The sequence below is a fragment of the Mercenaria mercenaria genome, chromosome 12, assembly GCF_021730395.1.
Source record: "Mercenaria mercenaria strain notata chromosome 12, MADL_Memer_1, whole genome shotgun sequence".
NCBI lineage: Eukaryota > Metazoa > Mollusca > Bivalvia > Venerida > Veneridae > Mercenaria > Mercenaria mercenaria.
Window position 1 is genome coordinate 48,229,871 of NC_069372.1, and position 18,648 is coordinate 48,248,518.

At 33.8% G+C, this 18,648-nt stretch overlaps 1 protein-coding gene across 3 annotated transcripts in view; it reads right to left on the reverse strand.

Moving 5' to 3' along the window:
* Positions 1-4,156: 4,156 nt before the first annotated feature.
* LOC123533672 (uncharacterized) overlaps positions 4,157-18,648 on the reverse strand; it is a 38,452-nt gene continuing 23,960 nt past the window's right edge. The window contains exons 4-12 of one of the 3 annotated variants that reach the window (XM_045315426.2): positions 15,339-17,981; positions 14,877-15,068; positions 14,440-14,649; positions 12,315-12,386; positions 7,544-7,736; positions 6,589-6,766; positions 5,937-6,027; positions 5,346-5,425; positions 4,157-4,262 (exon numbers count right to left, since the gene is read on the reverse strand). In XM_045315426.2, the coding sequence (XP_045171361.2) occupies positions 4,197-4,262; positions 5,346-5,425; positions 5,937-6,027; positions 6,589-6,766; positions 7,544-7,736; positions 12,315-12,386; positions 14,440-14,649; positions 14,877-15,068; positions 15,339-17,981 (3,725 nt within the window). In that variant the 3' untranslated portion in view covers positions 4,157-4,196. Of the gene's footprint in view, positions 4,263-5,345; positions 5,426-5,936; positions 6,028-6,588; positions 6,767-7,543; positions 7,737-12,314; positions 12,387-12,869; positions 13,023-14,439; positions 14,650-14,876; positions 15,069-15,338; positions 17,982-18,648 lie in introns of all 3 variants that reach the window. The other 2 variants (XM_045315425.2, XM_045315427.2) reach the window with 2 other exon arrangements.

The window sequence follows — 18,648 nt, forward strand, 5'->3', positions numbered from 1 at the left end:
CGGATGCGCAGGCTGGTCTGGATCAATGCTGGTCGCAAACCCACTATGTTGGTTTTCCCATGGCACGGCTCATATTTTTTGCCCTATCTGCCTTATAAGGCATGACATTATCAATAAAACACGAAGGGAGGTTTCTTACCCGCATACATGAGGAGCAAGTGATTTGAAGCGAAGTCGTACACTTACTTGCATCCTTAAAGATATGAAAATCGTATTTTTTTATGTTTAATGTTTTATTGCACACTCGAGTTTGGGCTAGTCATTTTGAAATTATCCATGTTATATTTGACTTCCTCTATTGATGTTTGACTGAAAAAGGGTTATCGTCTTAGTTTTTAATTTGTACGTTAGATTTTATTTATAAGGGTATTAACCGTTTCCACTTTGTTCTCAAACTTCCCAGTAGTAATGTCCTCCCTTTGCAGTACACAAGTCACTGTCATTGCATATATCATGTGATGATTACTAGGTATATGTTTTTCTTTTATAAAATGCAAAGAAAAGCATACAGTTACAAATGAATTGTTATTCTTCATTTTCATTCAGTCACACGCATTTGTCTTGCCTTTAACTAGTGTGGTAATTATCTGGCTATTTCTAACCTCTTTTTCTTTCTACAGATTCACACAGAAACTCACTGAACTCCAATTAACACAAATCAGTGTAAAAATGTAGCGCGATGTTTAATGGATTCGACTAAGACATGTTTTACTTGTGTGAGTACGCATGTAGGTGTTTGCGTGTGTCCGTGTACGTCCGTGCGTGTGTATGTGTATGTGTGTCTGTGTGTGCTTATTTATAGGGGCCATCAGTATCCCATACAGGTGATTCCTCTCTGGGAGGATAGCGAAGGATATATGACTCCCCATTCCAGGAGCTTCCCATGATCTTAAGCGTGCAAAGTATAATGCACCAAAACACGGAACTCTTATCCTATGAAAGTAGTTTTAGTCTGAGGAGATAGGACTCGAAGTCACGATCCCAGATTTTGTAGTCAGACAAAGTCACCGCTGTTCCACAGAGTCTGTTCTATGTTTTTATTGACAAAGCATGGATTATCAACGACTTCCTTTGGTAGGAAATAAAGTTTGAACTCAAAGATAAAATATCGAATCATCATAAGTCTGAAAAAAAATTTTTTGTCTCTTTTGTATAAGTAAAGACTACTGCCAATGAAATTGCATTGGTTCATGCAGAATTCTAATCAAGTATGTCCAAGAAGTAAAGAACTTCAAAAAGCGAAACGTAGCAGGCTCTGTCACTTGATTAATTATGTTTGTGAAAAGGAAATGACCTAAACAAGACCCACTCCGCTTCTCTCGGCTAAAGTAAAAATGCTTTTATACAGTACCATAGGAAGGAATCTAGAATCCGAAAAAACCTGAAATACGAACAACACTTTGTCATCAGACACAGGACAATTTTATGGCTTCATACGGCATTATTATCAAGACATCAAAGCAAATAATTTATTCGTTTTATTGCCGTATAAAGGTTATTGTATCAAAAGGTAGTTTGTACTTTTGTCGCGTCGTTTGCATCTGTGCAGTTGTGATATCTGCGTTTGTATATCCAGATCGCATACGATATGCATGACTTCATTAAAATCCACCATAAGCCCACAAAGTCCCAAGAGATACAAAAAACACATGACTATCTTAAACTTAGTTAAGCCTTAATATATTGCGAAGCTTTGTGACATTCGATTGTGCAGTGCGGAAAAAATCTAAAACAGTTTCTTCAAATGATGCGAATTTGCTAAAAATAACAACGTTTAATTTTGAAATAACATCGTTTTATTTCATTAGCATTTATAGTTTACACAAGTGCAGGCTAATCGTGTACAACCTTTCTAAAAGATTATTAGTTTCAACAATTATTAGCCAATAGGGCACGACCTTACTACACGAATAAATAGTATACATAATTACTGGCCAATAGTATGCGACATTACTAAACAAATTAATATTTTCCAGATCAATAGCCAGTAGTGTGCCACTTTACTAAACAAAACAAAAAGTTTCCATATACAAACATATACAACTGGTATTAAACATGAGTCAGATATTGAAAACTGTGTATGTTTTATTTTGTATGTTTTATTTTGTATTATATATTCTGGATAACACCGCACAGCAGTGCAAGGTCCAAGTACTAAATAGTACTAAATTTAAATGTTAGTCGCCACGTTGAAAGGGACAACTTTTTTTATTTTTTTCTGGACTTTGACCTTTTTTCAGTTAAGACGTAAATAACTTTCGTGTCTGTTCTGAACATACTTTTAGAGGAACAAAGAAATAAGACCCATAAGAGCGTTATAAAATGAAAATGACGTGAAACAGATGTCAAACATTTTCAAAATTAAACAAACATCAGCAAACATTTCCATTTTTTACATGTCGACTAACAAACGGCCCGTCAGTATACGCCCAGTTAAATTATCACTTTTTACACAATAATATAAAACGGAAATTCACAAATAAATATTTTGTAACATTCATATTACATATATACACATTACTACTGTACAAAATTATAATATAACCTATATACATACAAATTAGTCGTTACTATTTTAACATTAAAATATTAAAAAGTCGTAAAAGTGACACAGTATGTCAAGACGAAATATTAATGTTAACGAGTTGGACAAGCAGTTCTGTTAATGAAATTATGAAAACTTGCAAAAAATTTTAGCCTAAGGGATAAAACATATTTATCAACGGTTTAGGTTCAAATGAAAAATATTACCAATTTTACCACATCAACCCATTGCCGAAAAACAACCAAAATACACTAAAACGTCTATGGAAAACGTTATGAGGGAGGAAAATAAAAACAAAATAACGCCCTTGTTGTGCCTTATCGAAAAAGAGCGTTTAATATAAGGACAACAATATTATCTAGTAAAAATGAACGTGTTCTCGTTTTCTAATACACTACTTTTATTTTGTGTATTTTGTGACTTTTTCTACAAGTAAGGTGTGGTAGTAAAACGGATAAAATTAAATCTTAGGGTAACGTAATATTTTTGAAATTTTGCTATATGTAATTTAAGCACGCTGATCAAATTTGTACGCTCAATTAAAAAAGTACATTCAGTATTTTTAAAGATATTGACAAAATAGCGAACGGCAGTTTAGCTGTTTTGATCAGTACATTTTTAATATACTATATTTTTGTAGACAACATAATATAATACAGTGTTTTCGACAACATACAATGGTTATAAGAGCCGCGTAAGTCAAGGTATAATTCTTAAACCTAATTCAGATATTTTGGAATGCCATGCATGAGAAAAATATCAAAGTAAAAGAAATAGAGTTCTCATACCATGATATATCTTGCAGCATTATACAAAAGAAATCAGGCCGCTTCTCGAAAATGGTTATAATGGAATAACATAAATATAATGATGAACAAATAAATTACAATATCCAGATATAGAGTAAGAATTTTTTTATCAAGCATTATTTTTGGGGTTTAAATATAATCTCATTGTTTCTTGAGTTTCACGACGTTTCAAAAACTTTTCAGTAGATCTCAGAATCCATTGAGGAATCATAGGGTATTTCAATTGTAAAAGATAACCCGTTGAGCTAAATTTTTGAATAAGTTATTGGCCTGTTTCATTTAGTATTTCCGCTGTATACGATTTTGCGTATAAATTTGGTTTATAATCGTTTCATCGAGTACAGGAGTATAAATTTTGGGTTCTCGTCTCTTCGCAGAGTACGTTGGTTTAAAAACGTTGATAAGTTGCGTATAAATATTGATTTGGTTGAACGCCGTTTATTATATACGATGATGCCTTGCATCTACATGTCAATTTTCATAGAGCACAAGTAAAGATTTGGTTAACAAAACTTTTCATAAAAAATGTCAGTAATATCCGATGATCGGTCAAGCTAGACAAAGTGTTACTAGATAAAGTGCCAGAACAAGTTTGGATTAAACTTGAACTCGCGGCACATTGATTTGAAGTTCTGTCCTCCCTTTAAGTTGTCTAAGACGGGCGGGCCTCTTCTGTAACACAGGGAGACTTTGGAATGGAGGATAATAAAAGTAAAAACTGTCGTGATAGTACAAGCACAGGACTGTCGATAACTGCAAAATGTTTTGCATATTTGTCAAAAGGAAAATGGAATGTCAGATGTGTGGTAATTCCCTGATCGGTTTATGTAATGTCACTGTTCTCATTCTAATACCGACATAAATATTCCATACATTTCATCCGGAATGCACTCTTCGTAAATGGATATCTGAAATTATACAAATGAAACACCTATCAAAATATATGCATGAATTATTATTTATTCTTCCGATAACTACAAAACGAATGAATTACAATATAAATGGAAACATGTTTTTATATAATCTAACTGTATTATACAAATCGCTTGGTAAGGTAAGGGACGGCTGTCATAGTGTCGTAAAAATGAAAAACAAATATGCTTGAAACATCAGGTTAAACCGTAATCGCGGCAAATATAATTGTTCATGCAGCTTGTTATTCACTTCTTTATGACCTTAACTATTTCAGGCTGCAAAACAAATCGAGTTACCTCTTTTTCAAAAGCAAAGAATGAAACGACTTAATGTATGTTACAGATACTTCTAATAGCTACAGATTTTATCAGTTGCTTAACAACAGAAGAATCTTTTTGACTGATATGTCTTTAAAATAACAAAATTGTATAATTTATTATGTTCGAAGATTTTTTTTGCCGCAAAAATACAACTTCCAGATTTTACAACATATTATATATGTCTGTTCAGAATGTTTCCTACAAAACATCACAGATTAGTTTGAATAAAGAATTCCTGATCTACCTACCAACCCCGTTGAAGAGAAATCAAGAAGACCCTTTTAAAAGTCATTTGCCTTAGGTAGTGTTATTGATAATCTACCTTAGTAAATCACAAGGGCAAAATCCAAAAGAAAAACATCACATTTGAAGAACGCAGTGCTATTAAATATGCATTTGAATAATTGCAAAATGTATTTATTCTAAAGGATTTACATTTAAAGGTTGCGACAATGATACATATTATTTGTATTCAATTTTGACGAGATATAAATAACTTTTGAAACCTCTCAAACGTGTTTTGTCAAACATAACTGCTCATAACAATAGCATTTAAATGAATCATGTACCATTCGGAAATTAGAAAAGTGCATCCTTCCGATTATACGTTGGATATCTATATCAAACCGTAAATTATGAGACCGTCTCAGATGAATAACCATGCATTATAGATACCGCGTCAATAACAACAGAAGTGATTTGAGTACTTACCAAGCGTTTATATGCCTAAATATATATATAAAAAACTTTGCTTACATCGTCAAGTAAACCTTTAAACCCGTCTTTCCCACTACAGCTTCCTATTCCAATTGGATTTGGCCGAGTCTCAATACCACCTGAAACAAAGAATTTATTTGACTGATGCTGATCGAAGCTGACCACTAGTGTATGTCTTAAATGCCAGAAAAAGTAGAATCAAACCATAGAGCAATACAAAAGCTTAGAGCGGCAAATTGGAGGAAAACACGTTGTTTACAAATGTACCTGTAACAAGCAATGTCTCATTAGAAATTCCGGTTTCAGGATTTGACTTTGGATTTTATGCTACTTGTTTAGTTAAGCAAAAACAGTAAATACTTTGTCCTTTTTGTGAGTAAAAACCTATTAGCCAAACATCAACCAGATTTTGTAAAGCAAATTTAAATACAACACCTTCACAAACTTTACCGACATTACTGAAACCGTTTTTCACAAACTTTAGCGACATTACTGAAACGTCTGAAGTCTCTGCTATAACAGAACTAGTGATATTGAGATTTGCCTAAAGGGCCTGGAAAGATGAGTGAAACGGTTGTTATATTAAATATGTCACTGGCAATCTATTATATAAAACATAAGTATACAAACCGCCAGCAAAAATATTTCTTGCCCTTCTGTCGACAGAGCCCACTATTCTCTCTCCATCATAAATGAAATCGACATTCGTCCACTTACTTGGCTGTGAAAAAAGAGAAAGATAAAAATGTCAAATTTTTTACAATGTCATGTTGGATTTGTTGGATTTTAAACAATTAATGGTGGTTCGTTACATTTAAGCAACATTTTTCTCCTGTAGTATATTCTGTTCGACATTTACTTAGGGAAAAAGAATCGTGATTACGTAGTGTAAGATCCCTAGCATACATAAATGATGATTGATTTCATAAAATTTTGTAATTTCTCCCCATGAAATATGATAGTTAAAACGTATTTTTTTTTTAGTTTTACATTAGTCTTTAAATAAGATGTCAGGATGTTTTAATTGACTGAATCAAAAGCCAAGTTTTAAGAGCTTCTGAATTCATTTACTTTGTTGCAAAGATGGCAGAAGTGGGTAGGGTTTTTCCACTTTGCATCTCATCTGATTAAATTCAATGCGCTATTACGGAACGTACTCAGACAAAGCAATTAGGATATTTTAATTGGATCAGTTTTGGCATACGGTGGAAGTTCATATGTATTCATTAGTGTCAGTTACGAAGTGTGAGCGACAGATGATGTTTGGCAATTGATGGATTACCTGGTATATTATAGTAAATCGTTTCGAAGGTCCTTTATACGTATTGATTTTAAAGACAACTTCGCTAAACATGGTATCTAAAGCTATTTCTATTGATGGCTCCTGACCACCTTTGGGGTTACAATTGGAGAAAATAATCTGTTTCCTTGGAGATGGCGTTGTACTATAAAACCGAAACCTAGAAATGCAAACAGAAACAGGATGAGAGAAATAAAAACAGTGGTCATTCTGATGATGTATTTTCATATTTAAACATATAAGCATTTACTTCATTCAAATCTTTCTTGACAGAATACCATTACATCGTTATCAGACCAACAGCCGTAACTTCTAATACTGTATGGATAAAGTGGTTAGTTTTGCGACGTGGAAACTGTTGGATTTCAGCGAATTTAAATACACGCAGAATTAGAAGCAGACATAGATTATTGCCAAACAAACCTTCATACAGAATAATTGGTATTTGCATACATTTGCCATTTCCAAACGTTTTGAATTAATTAAGTATGAAGTTATGACCTATTTCGCTTTTTCAAGTAAATTCTAAATAATTGGAAATATTTTTTTTTCTGGAAATTAGCAAAGCCCTAAACTAACTCAAATTGATCACATTTAATTTTAGGTGGTTTCGTACCCCAACGCAAAACAAGTAATTTCATGTTATCAGATATGTTGAAAGGTTGCAGCAAGATACAAGAAGAGACCCAACTAACTTATAGATAAAATGAAAACTCATCTGACCAACTGATAATTGCTTATACCTAAACAAAACATGCAATTTTCGCGAACCTTTCCGCAGGCTAAACGTCGTCCATGAGGCAAAGATTAACATAGTCAAAATTGTAATAGTTTCATCACTCAAAATATGTTGTGTTAAATATGTTGTGTTTAGTCTTATATTGCAATAAATATATAAGTTGGTAAGGATACATGAATGAGAACAACAATTTCTAACCTTATTGCAAAAACGACAGGGAACATGAGATTAGCATATCTCCAAAGTACAAGTTTTCCGCCTCCGTTATAAATGGCTTCTCCTTCCATTGTTGCAGATACACCATCTACACCTACATGTTGCTTTGTATTTGACGAGTCGACCATGCTGCCTCCGTCAAACGTTAAGGACAACATCGGCAAACAAGACGCTACTGTGAAGTAGAAATAAATCCTGGTTTACGGCACCAAAATACTTCCTATAAATTGACATGTCTCATACTATGTGTAGTACTAATATGAAACAAACCTTAACACCATAATTTCCTTAATTTCATTAGTTACAATTATAAGTTAAATAAAATTGAGTTTGATAACACCTTTTTGAAAATATAATAGTTAAACTGGATGGAATATGGTTGCCCGGAAAAATTATCAGTTTCAGTCTATTATCAACGTCTTGTCTAAATAAGGAAAAAACTGTCCTCTTTCTGAAATGAATTTTGAATCCGTTTCGTGGTTGTGTATGAATAGGTAGAGACCGAACGTTAAGACATTCATATTTTGTCAGAGGAGGGGGATTTATAATAAAACGAAGCCAACATTTATATATGCAATAAAAACATGGAAAGAAAACAAAGGTTCTTATCGGAGTCAGTAAAACAATAATTCAAAAAGTGATATAGAATAGGTATTAAGCTATAATAATATTAAGTACGAGCTGTCGGAGGACAGCAACACTCGACTATTTCACAGCCTTGTAAAAGTCGAAATCGGGGCATACTTTTGTAAAAATGCAAATCATAGTTATGGAACCTGTACAGTCCATGTCAGATCATTTGCGAAGTTCCAGTTTATTCCCATTAGTGGGTAATTGGTTATCAATTTAAATGCAAAACGTAACGAAATGGAGACGCCGACGCAGCTGCACCGTAATCTTATGTCATCACATCATGCATAACAGGGGAATAAAACAGCCTTATACAAAATGTAAGTGTATACATGTGACACCACAGTGATACAGTTTGTGTTATCTTTTATAACTGTGCATTTTTCATAACACTCACAATTGGAAAAGAGAGATACATATATTCCGAAATATGTGCTCCTGAAATATGTCTTCCTTTATTTGTCTAAGTACTTCTTAATGAAAGGGTATGCCCACATTTCAGCTAGAAAGAAATTCACAACTAGAGACAACTGACTGAGAACATAACCGGAACTTTATAATATGGACATAATCATTAAATTATATTTGAATTACAGAAAATGACAGTGATTTCCCTATTATTCCAGAAGCTGACATGCTAATATTGAAATATAATTTACAGCAAATAACAACTTTGAAGTACACTTTCTAACCATTATTGGCTTTAGAATGTAGCTGATATAAAAAGAATTAAACATGAACCTCTACCAATTGATTGATAGTTTATTTAAATACAATCACAACTACCTTTATTGGTTATATTGAAAAGATAAAGATATAGAACAGTCTGTCATACGATGTTATTTCTTAAATCATCAAGTATCTAAAAGTCGTTATTAAAGATTGTCACTTTAGCTGTTTGCTCAATAGATCAAATGTAACAATTTTAATCACTTCATTACAAATATTAGTAGCATGCAAGAGTTATAGTATATATAACAACCAATCACCAGATGAGTAAAATGCAAATGCGTGTGGAATATGGCTTATGAAATGACGCTCTGTTATAGCGCAGCATGCATTTCCGCACGTAACAAGTTACGAAAAGAACAAGGTAATGTATCTGAAAGTTTTGTATATTCGACCTGATAATTGTGAATTACATTTTGTACAGTTCATTAGCGATCATTTCATTAATTTTGTTGATTTGATTTTGCGGTACTAAACGTTAATATGTACATGTATATTGTTTTGTCTCTACTTGTGGAAACAGAATAAAAATGTTTGATATTTTGCAGCAGATTTATAGAAATTGACTTTAAGCATTATTAAAGACAATCGCCAAGCCTCATCTTTTCCGACAATTCTATATTAAATATTTAAAATTATGACCAAAGAAAACGTTGACACAGCAAAATAAGACGGTCTATTTTGCGTCAAAACTTCAAACAAAATTTTAAAGTGTTTTAAATAAACTCAATTATGTCCATGGTTATATACCTACGGAAACGTTAACTTTAACATTTAAAATATTACAATTATATAGACATATCAAAATGCCAATCAGTCTATTTAATTGCTTGTCGATATTTCTTAATTTGCATTTTGATTTACTTATACATTGTTCTTATTCAATTAAATGCCACAATCAATTTATATGCTGATGATATCACTTATAGTTGACATTATAAACAAGCAATAAAGCCAAATGGTAAATTATATAGGCTTATATTTTTATCGTTGAAAATTACGCCCAGACGGTAAAATTAATTTGTGTATATTCTTTAAAGTGTATATTTTACCATGATATGAATGCTGGTAATAAAGACCTAAAATTGAAATATCCTGGCCCACCAAACAAAAGTTTATTAATTCATTAACAGAGACTAATCGGAAAATTATTCAAATCTTGTGTAAATTTAGATATTATGACAATTTGATACGAAACTAACAAACTTTTCTAGAAAGCCACAACCGTCTATGCTCTTTGGCAAAAAATAGTATAATGCTGAACGGTTGCATAACGTGGAATGATATTAAATGCCTTCGGTTGTATTTAATGTATTATGATGTTATAAATATGTATTACATGCTTAATGTAATTATAATTATATCAAACTAAATTAAATTGAATTTGACGCTAACATTGATTATGATTAGATCTGCTGAAATTTAAAATTGCATCAGTAATACATAGGGTATGGATACACGACTATATCTACTATATTCGTTATTGGGTCTATCTACTTCATTCCCTAGAACTAGATACCCGTGTATATTCACTACATTTTCTTATTGTTGCGTTTAACATTTTTATAGGTAACATGGCTACTTTCAAACTTTTGATGGGGAAAAGTCCTAGTTGCTCTTAATGTCAGCATATACATTTCGTTTGCCAACTTAATGGCGTGATCACATGACATGAAAGAATTCAAAATCCCAAGCGAGGTTTGCAACCACAACATTTGTTAGGGGAAGCAAACGACTTAGAATAAGACATTCCCTCTCTCTATCTGTTGTGTGTCATACAACTCAGTTAAAGCAAGGGGTAAGAGGAAGGCGTTAAACGCGTTATTGACAACACTTTCAAAATTCTTTCAGCGATATAGGCTTGATGATGGCTTTCAGGCATTCATTGTGCTTTATATTGAGATGTCCTTCGTAAATAGTGTCAAATTACTTGTCAATAAATGGACAATTTTTTTATTGGACATTCTCCAATAGTGTTCTTGTACTTTTTACCAATTTGTGATGGAATGATATTTCATTAAACTTTAATTACGCGAAATATTATACGTCTAACGATATGCTATATAGAAACATTAAAACATTTAGCGCAGCATTAACGTCTTTCTGCCTTTTGTCTGAAGATGGCACTCATTGATATCCGTTCCGTTCCGTTTTATCCGTATTTGATTTCGACATTTTCGGGCTGTTACGTAAACCATTACTCGTATCAACTACATTAACGACCCAAGAAGAATGTCAAAACAATAGACGAGAATACGAATTTGCATGAAGTTCTAGGTTGTATCCATGCGACCCTAGCTTCCGTATCTAAGTCCTTCATCGAGTTGTCAAGAAAAACTAATCATTTTAAAGACGGGACGTGGGCAATGAATTGTTATGTTTTTAGATATCTTAATCTTCATTTTTTATTTCATTATTTTATTTTACCTGTGATTAAAAGTTGTGTAAATAATAAATTAAGACTAAGATATTTAAAAACATAATAAAGTATTGCCCTTCTTTACACGTCTCGTATTTTGTAACGCTGTGTTGAGAAGAGCAGTTTTAAATCTGTTAGTATTTTGTTCCGAAGCCAGTTATGAAATTCAATGTCTGCCTATATCTTTCAATATATCCTGACCTTTTCCATATTTAAAGTAATAGTGTACGTATCTTCTTCGCGTGTAAAAGCATTTGTATTACTTGTTCTCATGGCGTGCCTCGAGCACATACAGTTTCTTTCATCTGAAGCGGTGTTGAAAGACAACACTGAATTTGAATTATGTAAACCAAGGAACGTGTGTCTTCTCTTAGGGCAGGTAAGATTGTTTGAAAATAAATACTGGTAAATATGAACGTTCTGAATAGGAAATATCGCTGACTTAAGAAACGGAATAATAATATGTTTCCCGAAATAACGAAAGCATATTTCCTAGAGAAAAAACTAATAATTTTGTTATTACATACTACACGTATCTAAATTTAAATAACACAAATTTAGTTTATAGCCCTAGTAAAGTTGAATCATTTGTCATTGATAAGTTTGCCAACGCACCGACCTTCGAACAAATGTCGTCACAAATGACGTCATGTGACGCCGTAATTGACACCATTCTCGATTGAAACTGCACGTCATAATTCAAACTTGCTGACGTCTCTTGTAATGTTGTAAGTACATGGAGATTAAAAACCAGTATATAATAAACCTAAAATGACGATTTATAGCATTTAAAGATCAACAATATTGTTACATGCACCATGCAATATATAAAATTCAAACATAACTGTTCTGTTTTTCCTCCTATTGTGCCGTGCAATTCTACAATAATCTATATCTATCCATATTCAAGGTCCCACAAAAAGCATGGAATGCATTTTCAAAGATACATAGCGTCTTAGATTTCATATCAAATACCTCTGGCAGTAGCTTGCATAGCGCCGCTACAGGAGCACGATGTTTCGTTACTGCAAGTGCAATTGGTGAGGCCTCAAAAAGAAAAATGTAACTCATTAGTCAGCTGTTTGTTTTTCAAATTGTGTGTCTAAATCTAAATATGCCAATGCAAAAACTTCAAACCTGCTCTTAAATTATTCAAAATTAACTGACTGGAAAGCTCGGTTAATTGGTAATACTGTTTTTGTGTTGTTGAATGAGGACTGGCCAAAGTTTTTGCATGTTGAAATTGCTATCAAACCTTTGCCATTGACTAATCGTCACTTACGTATAACATATTTTGTAAACCTAAATTGGTTTCAAATCTAAATTCAAGGTTTTCATATTCCTGGACAAACTGCTAATTAGTGGTAAGCGAAAGCAATTAAGCTTTGACAAATGAATATTTGTCTTACAAGTATAAGCATTTCCTTCACGACAATGGCAAAGATTTGCTACGATAATCCAAATATTTTATATTCAGTAAGTGTGCGGTTAGTTTCCAATGGTACATCTACACGTGATCCAAATCTGTACCTCCGGGCCGTGTTTCACTGCGTTCAATTGACACATCTTGCACGCACGTGCATGCACGTTCATTGAATAGCGTTCCGGGTGCGCAGGGACGCTCAATATTAGCGTTTCCGTCAAAATATACTGTTGGAGAAGCTGTTTTTCGCAGTTGGCAGCCTGAGAATGGATTGATGAATAAGTAAGCGTTCCCAATGCTTCAGTTTGTAGCTTAATTCATCCATTACGTAACGATGCTTTTCTTTGATTTCCCGCTAAATAAGGACAATCCACTTTTGATATTATATATGAGTGTAACGAATCATTTCAAGGTTGACAAAAGAAACTTTCTAGTACTTTAAAAATTTCTTGTGGGAACTGATTTGAAAGGGTAGTTTTAATTGTATTTCTGTACAATCCATTCTGTGCATTTGAAATATTGCAACTTTGACTTCATTTGTTCTGTTTCTCAATTCTCATCTTTAGAATTTTAAAAAAAACACGTTCTTATAAATTGCGTGTGATTTTAACAGAACAGTATTGTGTGTCATTGGTCAGAATAATTCAGACGAATTGTACTATAAACAATGTACAAATGATAACAGATACAACATATATTAACGAATCAGATAGTGCGTCATATCATCATTGTAGCACAAACGGTCGAAAACACTGTTACAGAATTGATGAATCAAGCTGAAATTTTAATTCTTGTCTTGTTGTCATTTTACATCACACTATGTTTGTTTCTGTCGAGGTCGATCCAGAATTACATTGACATTACTTGTAATGATCATATCAGTCAATATATCTCAGGTAGATTTATTAACTTTAATACATTATTTACTATCCAATCCCTGCAAGAAAAATGCAACATTTCACCCAAACCACACTTATCTTACTTTTGTTAAAATATATCAATCTTTAAATTAGTGTATATAAACACAGTTATAGGCATCAAACGGTCACTATAAGAACATATTACAAATGAATTTTCAAACTCATGTAAAACATAAATACCAGTATTTGTATCTATTTATTTTTCATGAAAATAATTCTGGACCAACTGAAAAAAAAATATAAAGTATATGCCATCATTTGGCTTGGCTTAAATTATTTCTACCTTAAATTCTTAGAACAAAAAGTATGCCAAACATTTTGTGAAACAACTGACAATTAAAGTCTCTGTGACGCTTATCTTATTATTATATATCAAACTAAAATGAAAGAAATAAAGAATCTACATATGAAATAGAGTTTTAGAAAAATATTCAACGTTCATTTCAAATTAAAAGTGTGATATTCAACTATATTAGATACATAACCCACAATATGTTAACTAGCTCAAGAAAGAAAAACATTATATACATTTCTAAAAGACACTTTCTCACACTTTATTTAATCCTGAACGGTTATAAGCTTACTTCCAGTTATACCACTACTGTTACGCTATTGCATTTTCTTTATTTGACTTGAAAGGATACGCTTCTATAGAGATCCATTATCAGTATCAGTAGGTAAATGTTTAATATCATCAAGAAACTACTAAGTAATAATATTTCAATCCTTGTGTCAATAGACTGAGAAAGAACAATACCTGTTGGACCTTCCTTTATAATCGTACTCGAACATGTATCTGTGCAATTTGGATTCTCAACACATCCGACAGGCTCAACGAATCCACCCATTTGCGGGCAGCACTCGCTCTGCGCGAAAACGCCTCCACCTTCACGTGCTCCACAGGACCAGTAGTGCTTACAGTGACCGTGTATGGCATACCATTTTGTTCCAGGTATCCGGCAGCGATCTTTGTGTGGAAAACAAAGTCAGTGTTTAAAGATCTTGTTGATTTTATCAATACTTATTGCATAGACAATGACACTTTGAATCTGTGACGGATTAATTGTTCTAATCCTTAAAATACGATGATTACGTATATAAGAATATTGATTTATTGAGAAATAGCAAAAACAAATTTTCCGTCAACAAGATGGAATCTATACGCAATAGTAAATTAGGCAACACCATCTCTACCTGTTGGGCAGTCTGCATTCTTTGGATCTACACAAAGAAATGACTTCCTGTCAAAAAAGGAACCAAGTGCACATTCTCGACTAAATGCTCGAACAGATGTCCCTTGTTTTACGCACTCGATGTAGAAATGGCAGTGAACAGGATCCGGCAATAGGCAGCGGTCATTTACAAAAACGCAACCTTTGCAACGTTCTGTTAAAAATATAGATGATGAAAACATATAGAAACAGCTAAAAATCGTTTATAGTAAGTTGCACATAGTTAAAACAAAGTAGATTTTGAAATGAGTTTGAGAACATGATGCAAATATTTAGTATAGAAAGGGTATTGAATAAAAGTTGTCGCGAATAAAATATTTAGAGATGTACATGTAAAAATAAAAATAAAAGAAGGATGGATAAATAGTGTATAAATCTAAATTTCTCCAGACAGAAAGCTATTGAAATATTAATCAAAAATTACCATCTATTTGTAAGTTGTTCTGCTGATTATGTACTTGTGTGTCATCCCCCGTCGGTTTGGGCGCCTTTGTCGTGGGCTCTATGTTCGGCATTGGCATAAAGGTATGACGGACCTTGGTGTCGAATATCGGTGGTGGATTAGGATCGGCTGTGGCCGGTAATGTCGGTCTAGGCGAAGATGTAACTGGCCGAACAGTTGTTGCAATTGTTTGAATATAAACAACTGTTGTCGGTGTAGTAATGACAGGCACCGCTGATTTTGGTGTCGCTTGTGTTGTTTGTGGAGCAGGAATTGGATCTAACTTATATGGCACAGATAAATGGCCATGTAGATGCTGTAAATCTGAAGGTGCACGCCAGTGAGTTTGTGTCGGTTGCGGCATTGCTTCTTTTCTTTCTTGGTTTTTTCGTCTCCTCATCATTGCCGGTGCCTTAAATATTTGTATACTTGACACTTGTACATTTGGTTGATATCTGTGTTGCATTTTGCTGATTTGATTATTCCGGATTATTTCAGAGTGCCCTATTCTCGAGGCAAGTGGGAACTGATTACTTTGTCCACTGAATTGTTGTTGCCTGAGAAGTTCTTGTTCTCTTTGACGTTGTTGGTTCAGCAGGAGTCTCCGCTGAAGTTCTTGTTGTGAAGACCGATCTTGTTCTTGCTGCTTGAGTAGTAGCTTTTGATTTTGTTGCTGTTGTTGTTGAAGTAATCGTGAACGTTGTTCTTCTTGCTGCCTGAGGATTAACTGCTGTCTTAGCTGTGCCTGTTTTTGTTGCTGCTCAAGTAAACGTAAACGATCTTGTTCTTGTTGCTGAAGAAGAAGTTTGTTATTTTGTTTTTGCTGTAGTTGAAGTAAACGTAAACGCTCCTGTTCTTGTTGCTGCAGGAGGAGGTTCTGATTTTCTTTCTGCTGTTGCTGAATTAAAGCTAAACGATATTGTTGACTGACAGGAAGGGTTTTACTTTGTTTTTGTAGTTGCTTTTTACGTTGTTCTTGTTGTAAACGAAACACGGCTTGTTGTTTCTGCAATTGCTGTTGTTGTTGACGCAGTTTTTCTTCTTGCTGTTTAATAATTTGTCTTTGAAGCTCAATACTAGTACGCTGTATGGCCATATCACGGTTGGTAACTGGCCCTTGCAATGCTGAATTAACATTTTGATGCAGGCCTCTTCTGTTAAATAACGTATTGACAGGCGAAATTGGTTCGGTTTTCACTTGATTTCTGTTTATAGGCTCTTCTATTTGAATGTTTATATTTTTGATCGGCTCATGTTTAGCTTGACTTGCTCTTGTTGACACTGTTCCTTTAGCAGTTGTCTTAGCTTCTGGATGATACCACTTTCGATTAAATCTTTCTCTTAAACTAAGCCCGGGACTTTGTTTTTTAATTTGGAATGGTTTGTTGCCATAAACAACTGGTTTGAAACTCGCAGTTGTCAGACTTTTATACGGGTTGGATGTCTTTTGTTGACCTCCCCATTGGTTTATATTTGGCTTTAGATTTATGTTCATACGCACATTTCGTTCGGGATTTACGTTGTAATTGAGAACAGATTGTGGACTTATGTTTGACTTGAGATTTATTGGCCTTGTATCGACTTGACCTTGTCTTTGCTCCTTTAGAATTAACCGTCCATGTTCTTGTTGTGAACCAAATTCAGACACAGCATTTGGTTTTACATTTATATTATTCATCCAGGTTTGCAATGCACCAGGAACATTCTTTCGTCTGGGAAGATTTGCTGGTTGAGGTAGATTTTGAGACAGTTTAGTCACCGATGGTTTTGGGGGTAATGTAGATTGAGAATTTCCATTTGGTCGTTGAATTTCATCAAGATGCGACAATAAATATTTCGCATCATAAAAATGCCTGGCCGTTGTTGGTTTTATAGTACTTGCATAAAATTTTGGAACAACTGGTTTTGTGGGTGAAATATCCAAATGTGATAGAAGATACCTGGAATCAAATGAATTCTTCATTGTAGGTTTCTGTGTCGTGCTTTCAGGCAAGTGGGATAACAAATATTGTGCATCATAAAACTTTCGTTGACTTGGCAATTGTAGTGGTTTCATAGTGGGTTTGGCTGTAGTTGCATAATATGAATGCGTGGTACCAATATTGCTTATACCGTATTTCTTTCGCAGATATTCAACAAAGGAATTTGATCGCATATCTTTCTGTATGCCTTTATTTTGTTGTTTGTAAACAGATTTTAATGTTGTTGTCGGTTTTAGTGTTGTTGTTTCTGGATCTGCTTGAAAAAAAACTTGAATTCCTTGAAATGGCTGGTTGGTGAACTTTCTATTGTTTGACATGCGGAGGGCATAGGCAGCTAACTCCGCGACGTTCATGTGTCTGGGACTTAAAGTTGTTTGATGTAGTGGCATCTGCGTAGTCCATCTAGCATAAGGTGACGCCGTCGTTTCAAACCTCTGCACAGGCCAGTTAGTACGCCTGTCAGGTCGTGTCGGTACCTTGATCGGTGGAGGAGGGGCTTCTTTTGTTGTAGTGACTACCTTTGGCGTCGTGGTTTCAGGATATGGAAAATGACCATCATGGGGACCATATGGATCTGTATAAACTGAAGGTCTGCTTCCACCTGAGAATATTGGCGGGGGATGATCGAGCGTCAGGGTTTCACCTATAAAGATAAGGTAAAAGATATTTAAACTAAAAGCTGCCCATCGATTGCTTTCCGCAGTTCAGGAGCCTGCTGTTTTGAAAATTTGAACTAAGATAAAATGAGTTTATTTATAATCCCTTTAGTAAGTTTTGCTCATAAGTATGATAACACATGTATCCTACGTGTTAGTTTGGTTTAAATGCCAAGTAATTTTTTAAGAAAAATGTTTAGAATCTGTTTAGACTGTACCTTTGCCAAACTGAAACAGAACATCTGGCTATAAGATATTGCTTATATTTAGTTAGACCTTGTAATATAAGATATCTGGATTATCGAAGCTTTCGTAAATTGTATAATTATTTAAGAGTTTCCACGAAATCCACATAATCATAAAAAAGCGTCCGTGATGTTATGACAACACACAAAGTAACATGTTCCTGTTAAATAAACAAGACGCTTCCATATCAGTTGATACACGTCGAATGCATGGTATAGATGAAAACAATCGAAACTATTTGTTTTGTCACTAGATTCATACAATATTTGTTTTCCTTTTCGTTAGTATTGTCTGTCTAGCATATTTCTTCATGTATTCTCAGCTATGGAAATGTTACAAAACATATCTATTACATGTTTTTGTCAGTGAGTTATCGGATTATTAGAGTGAAATATATCTGGGACTTTC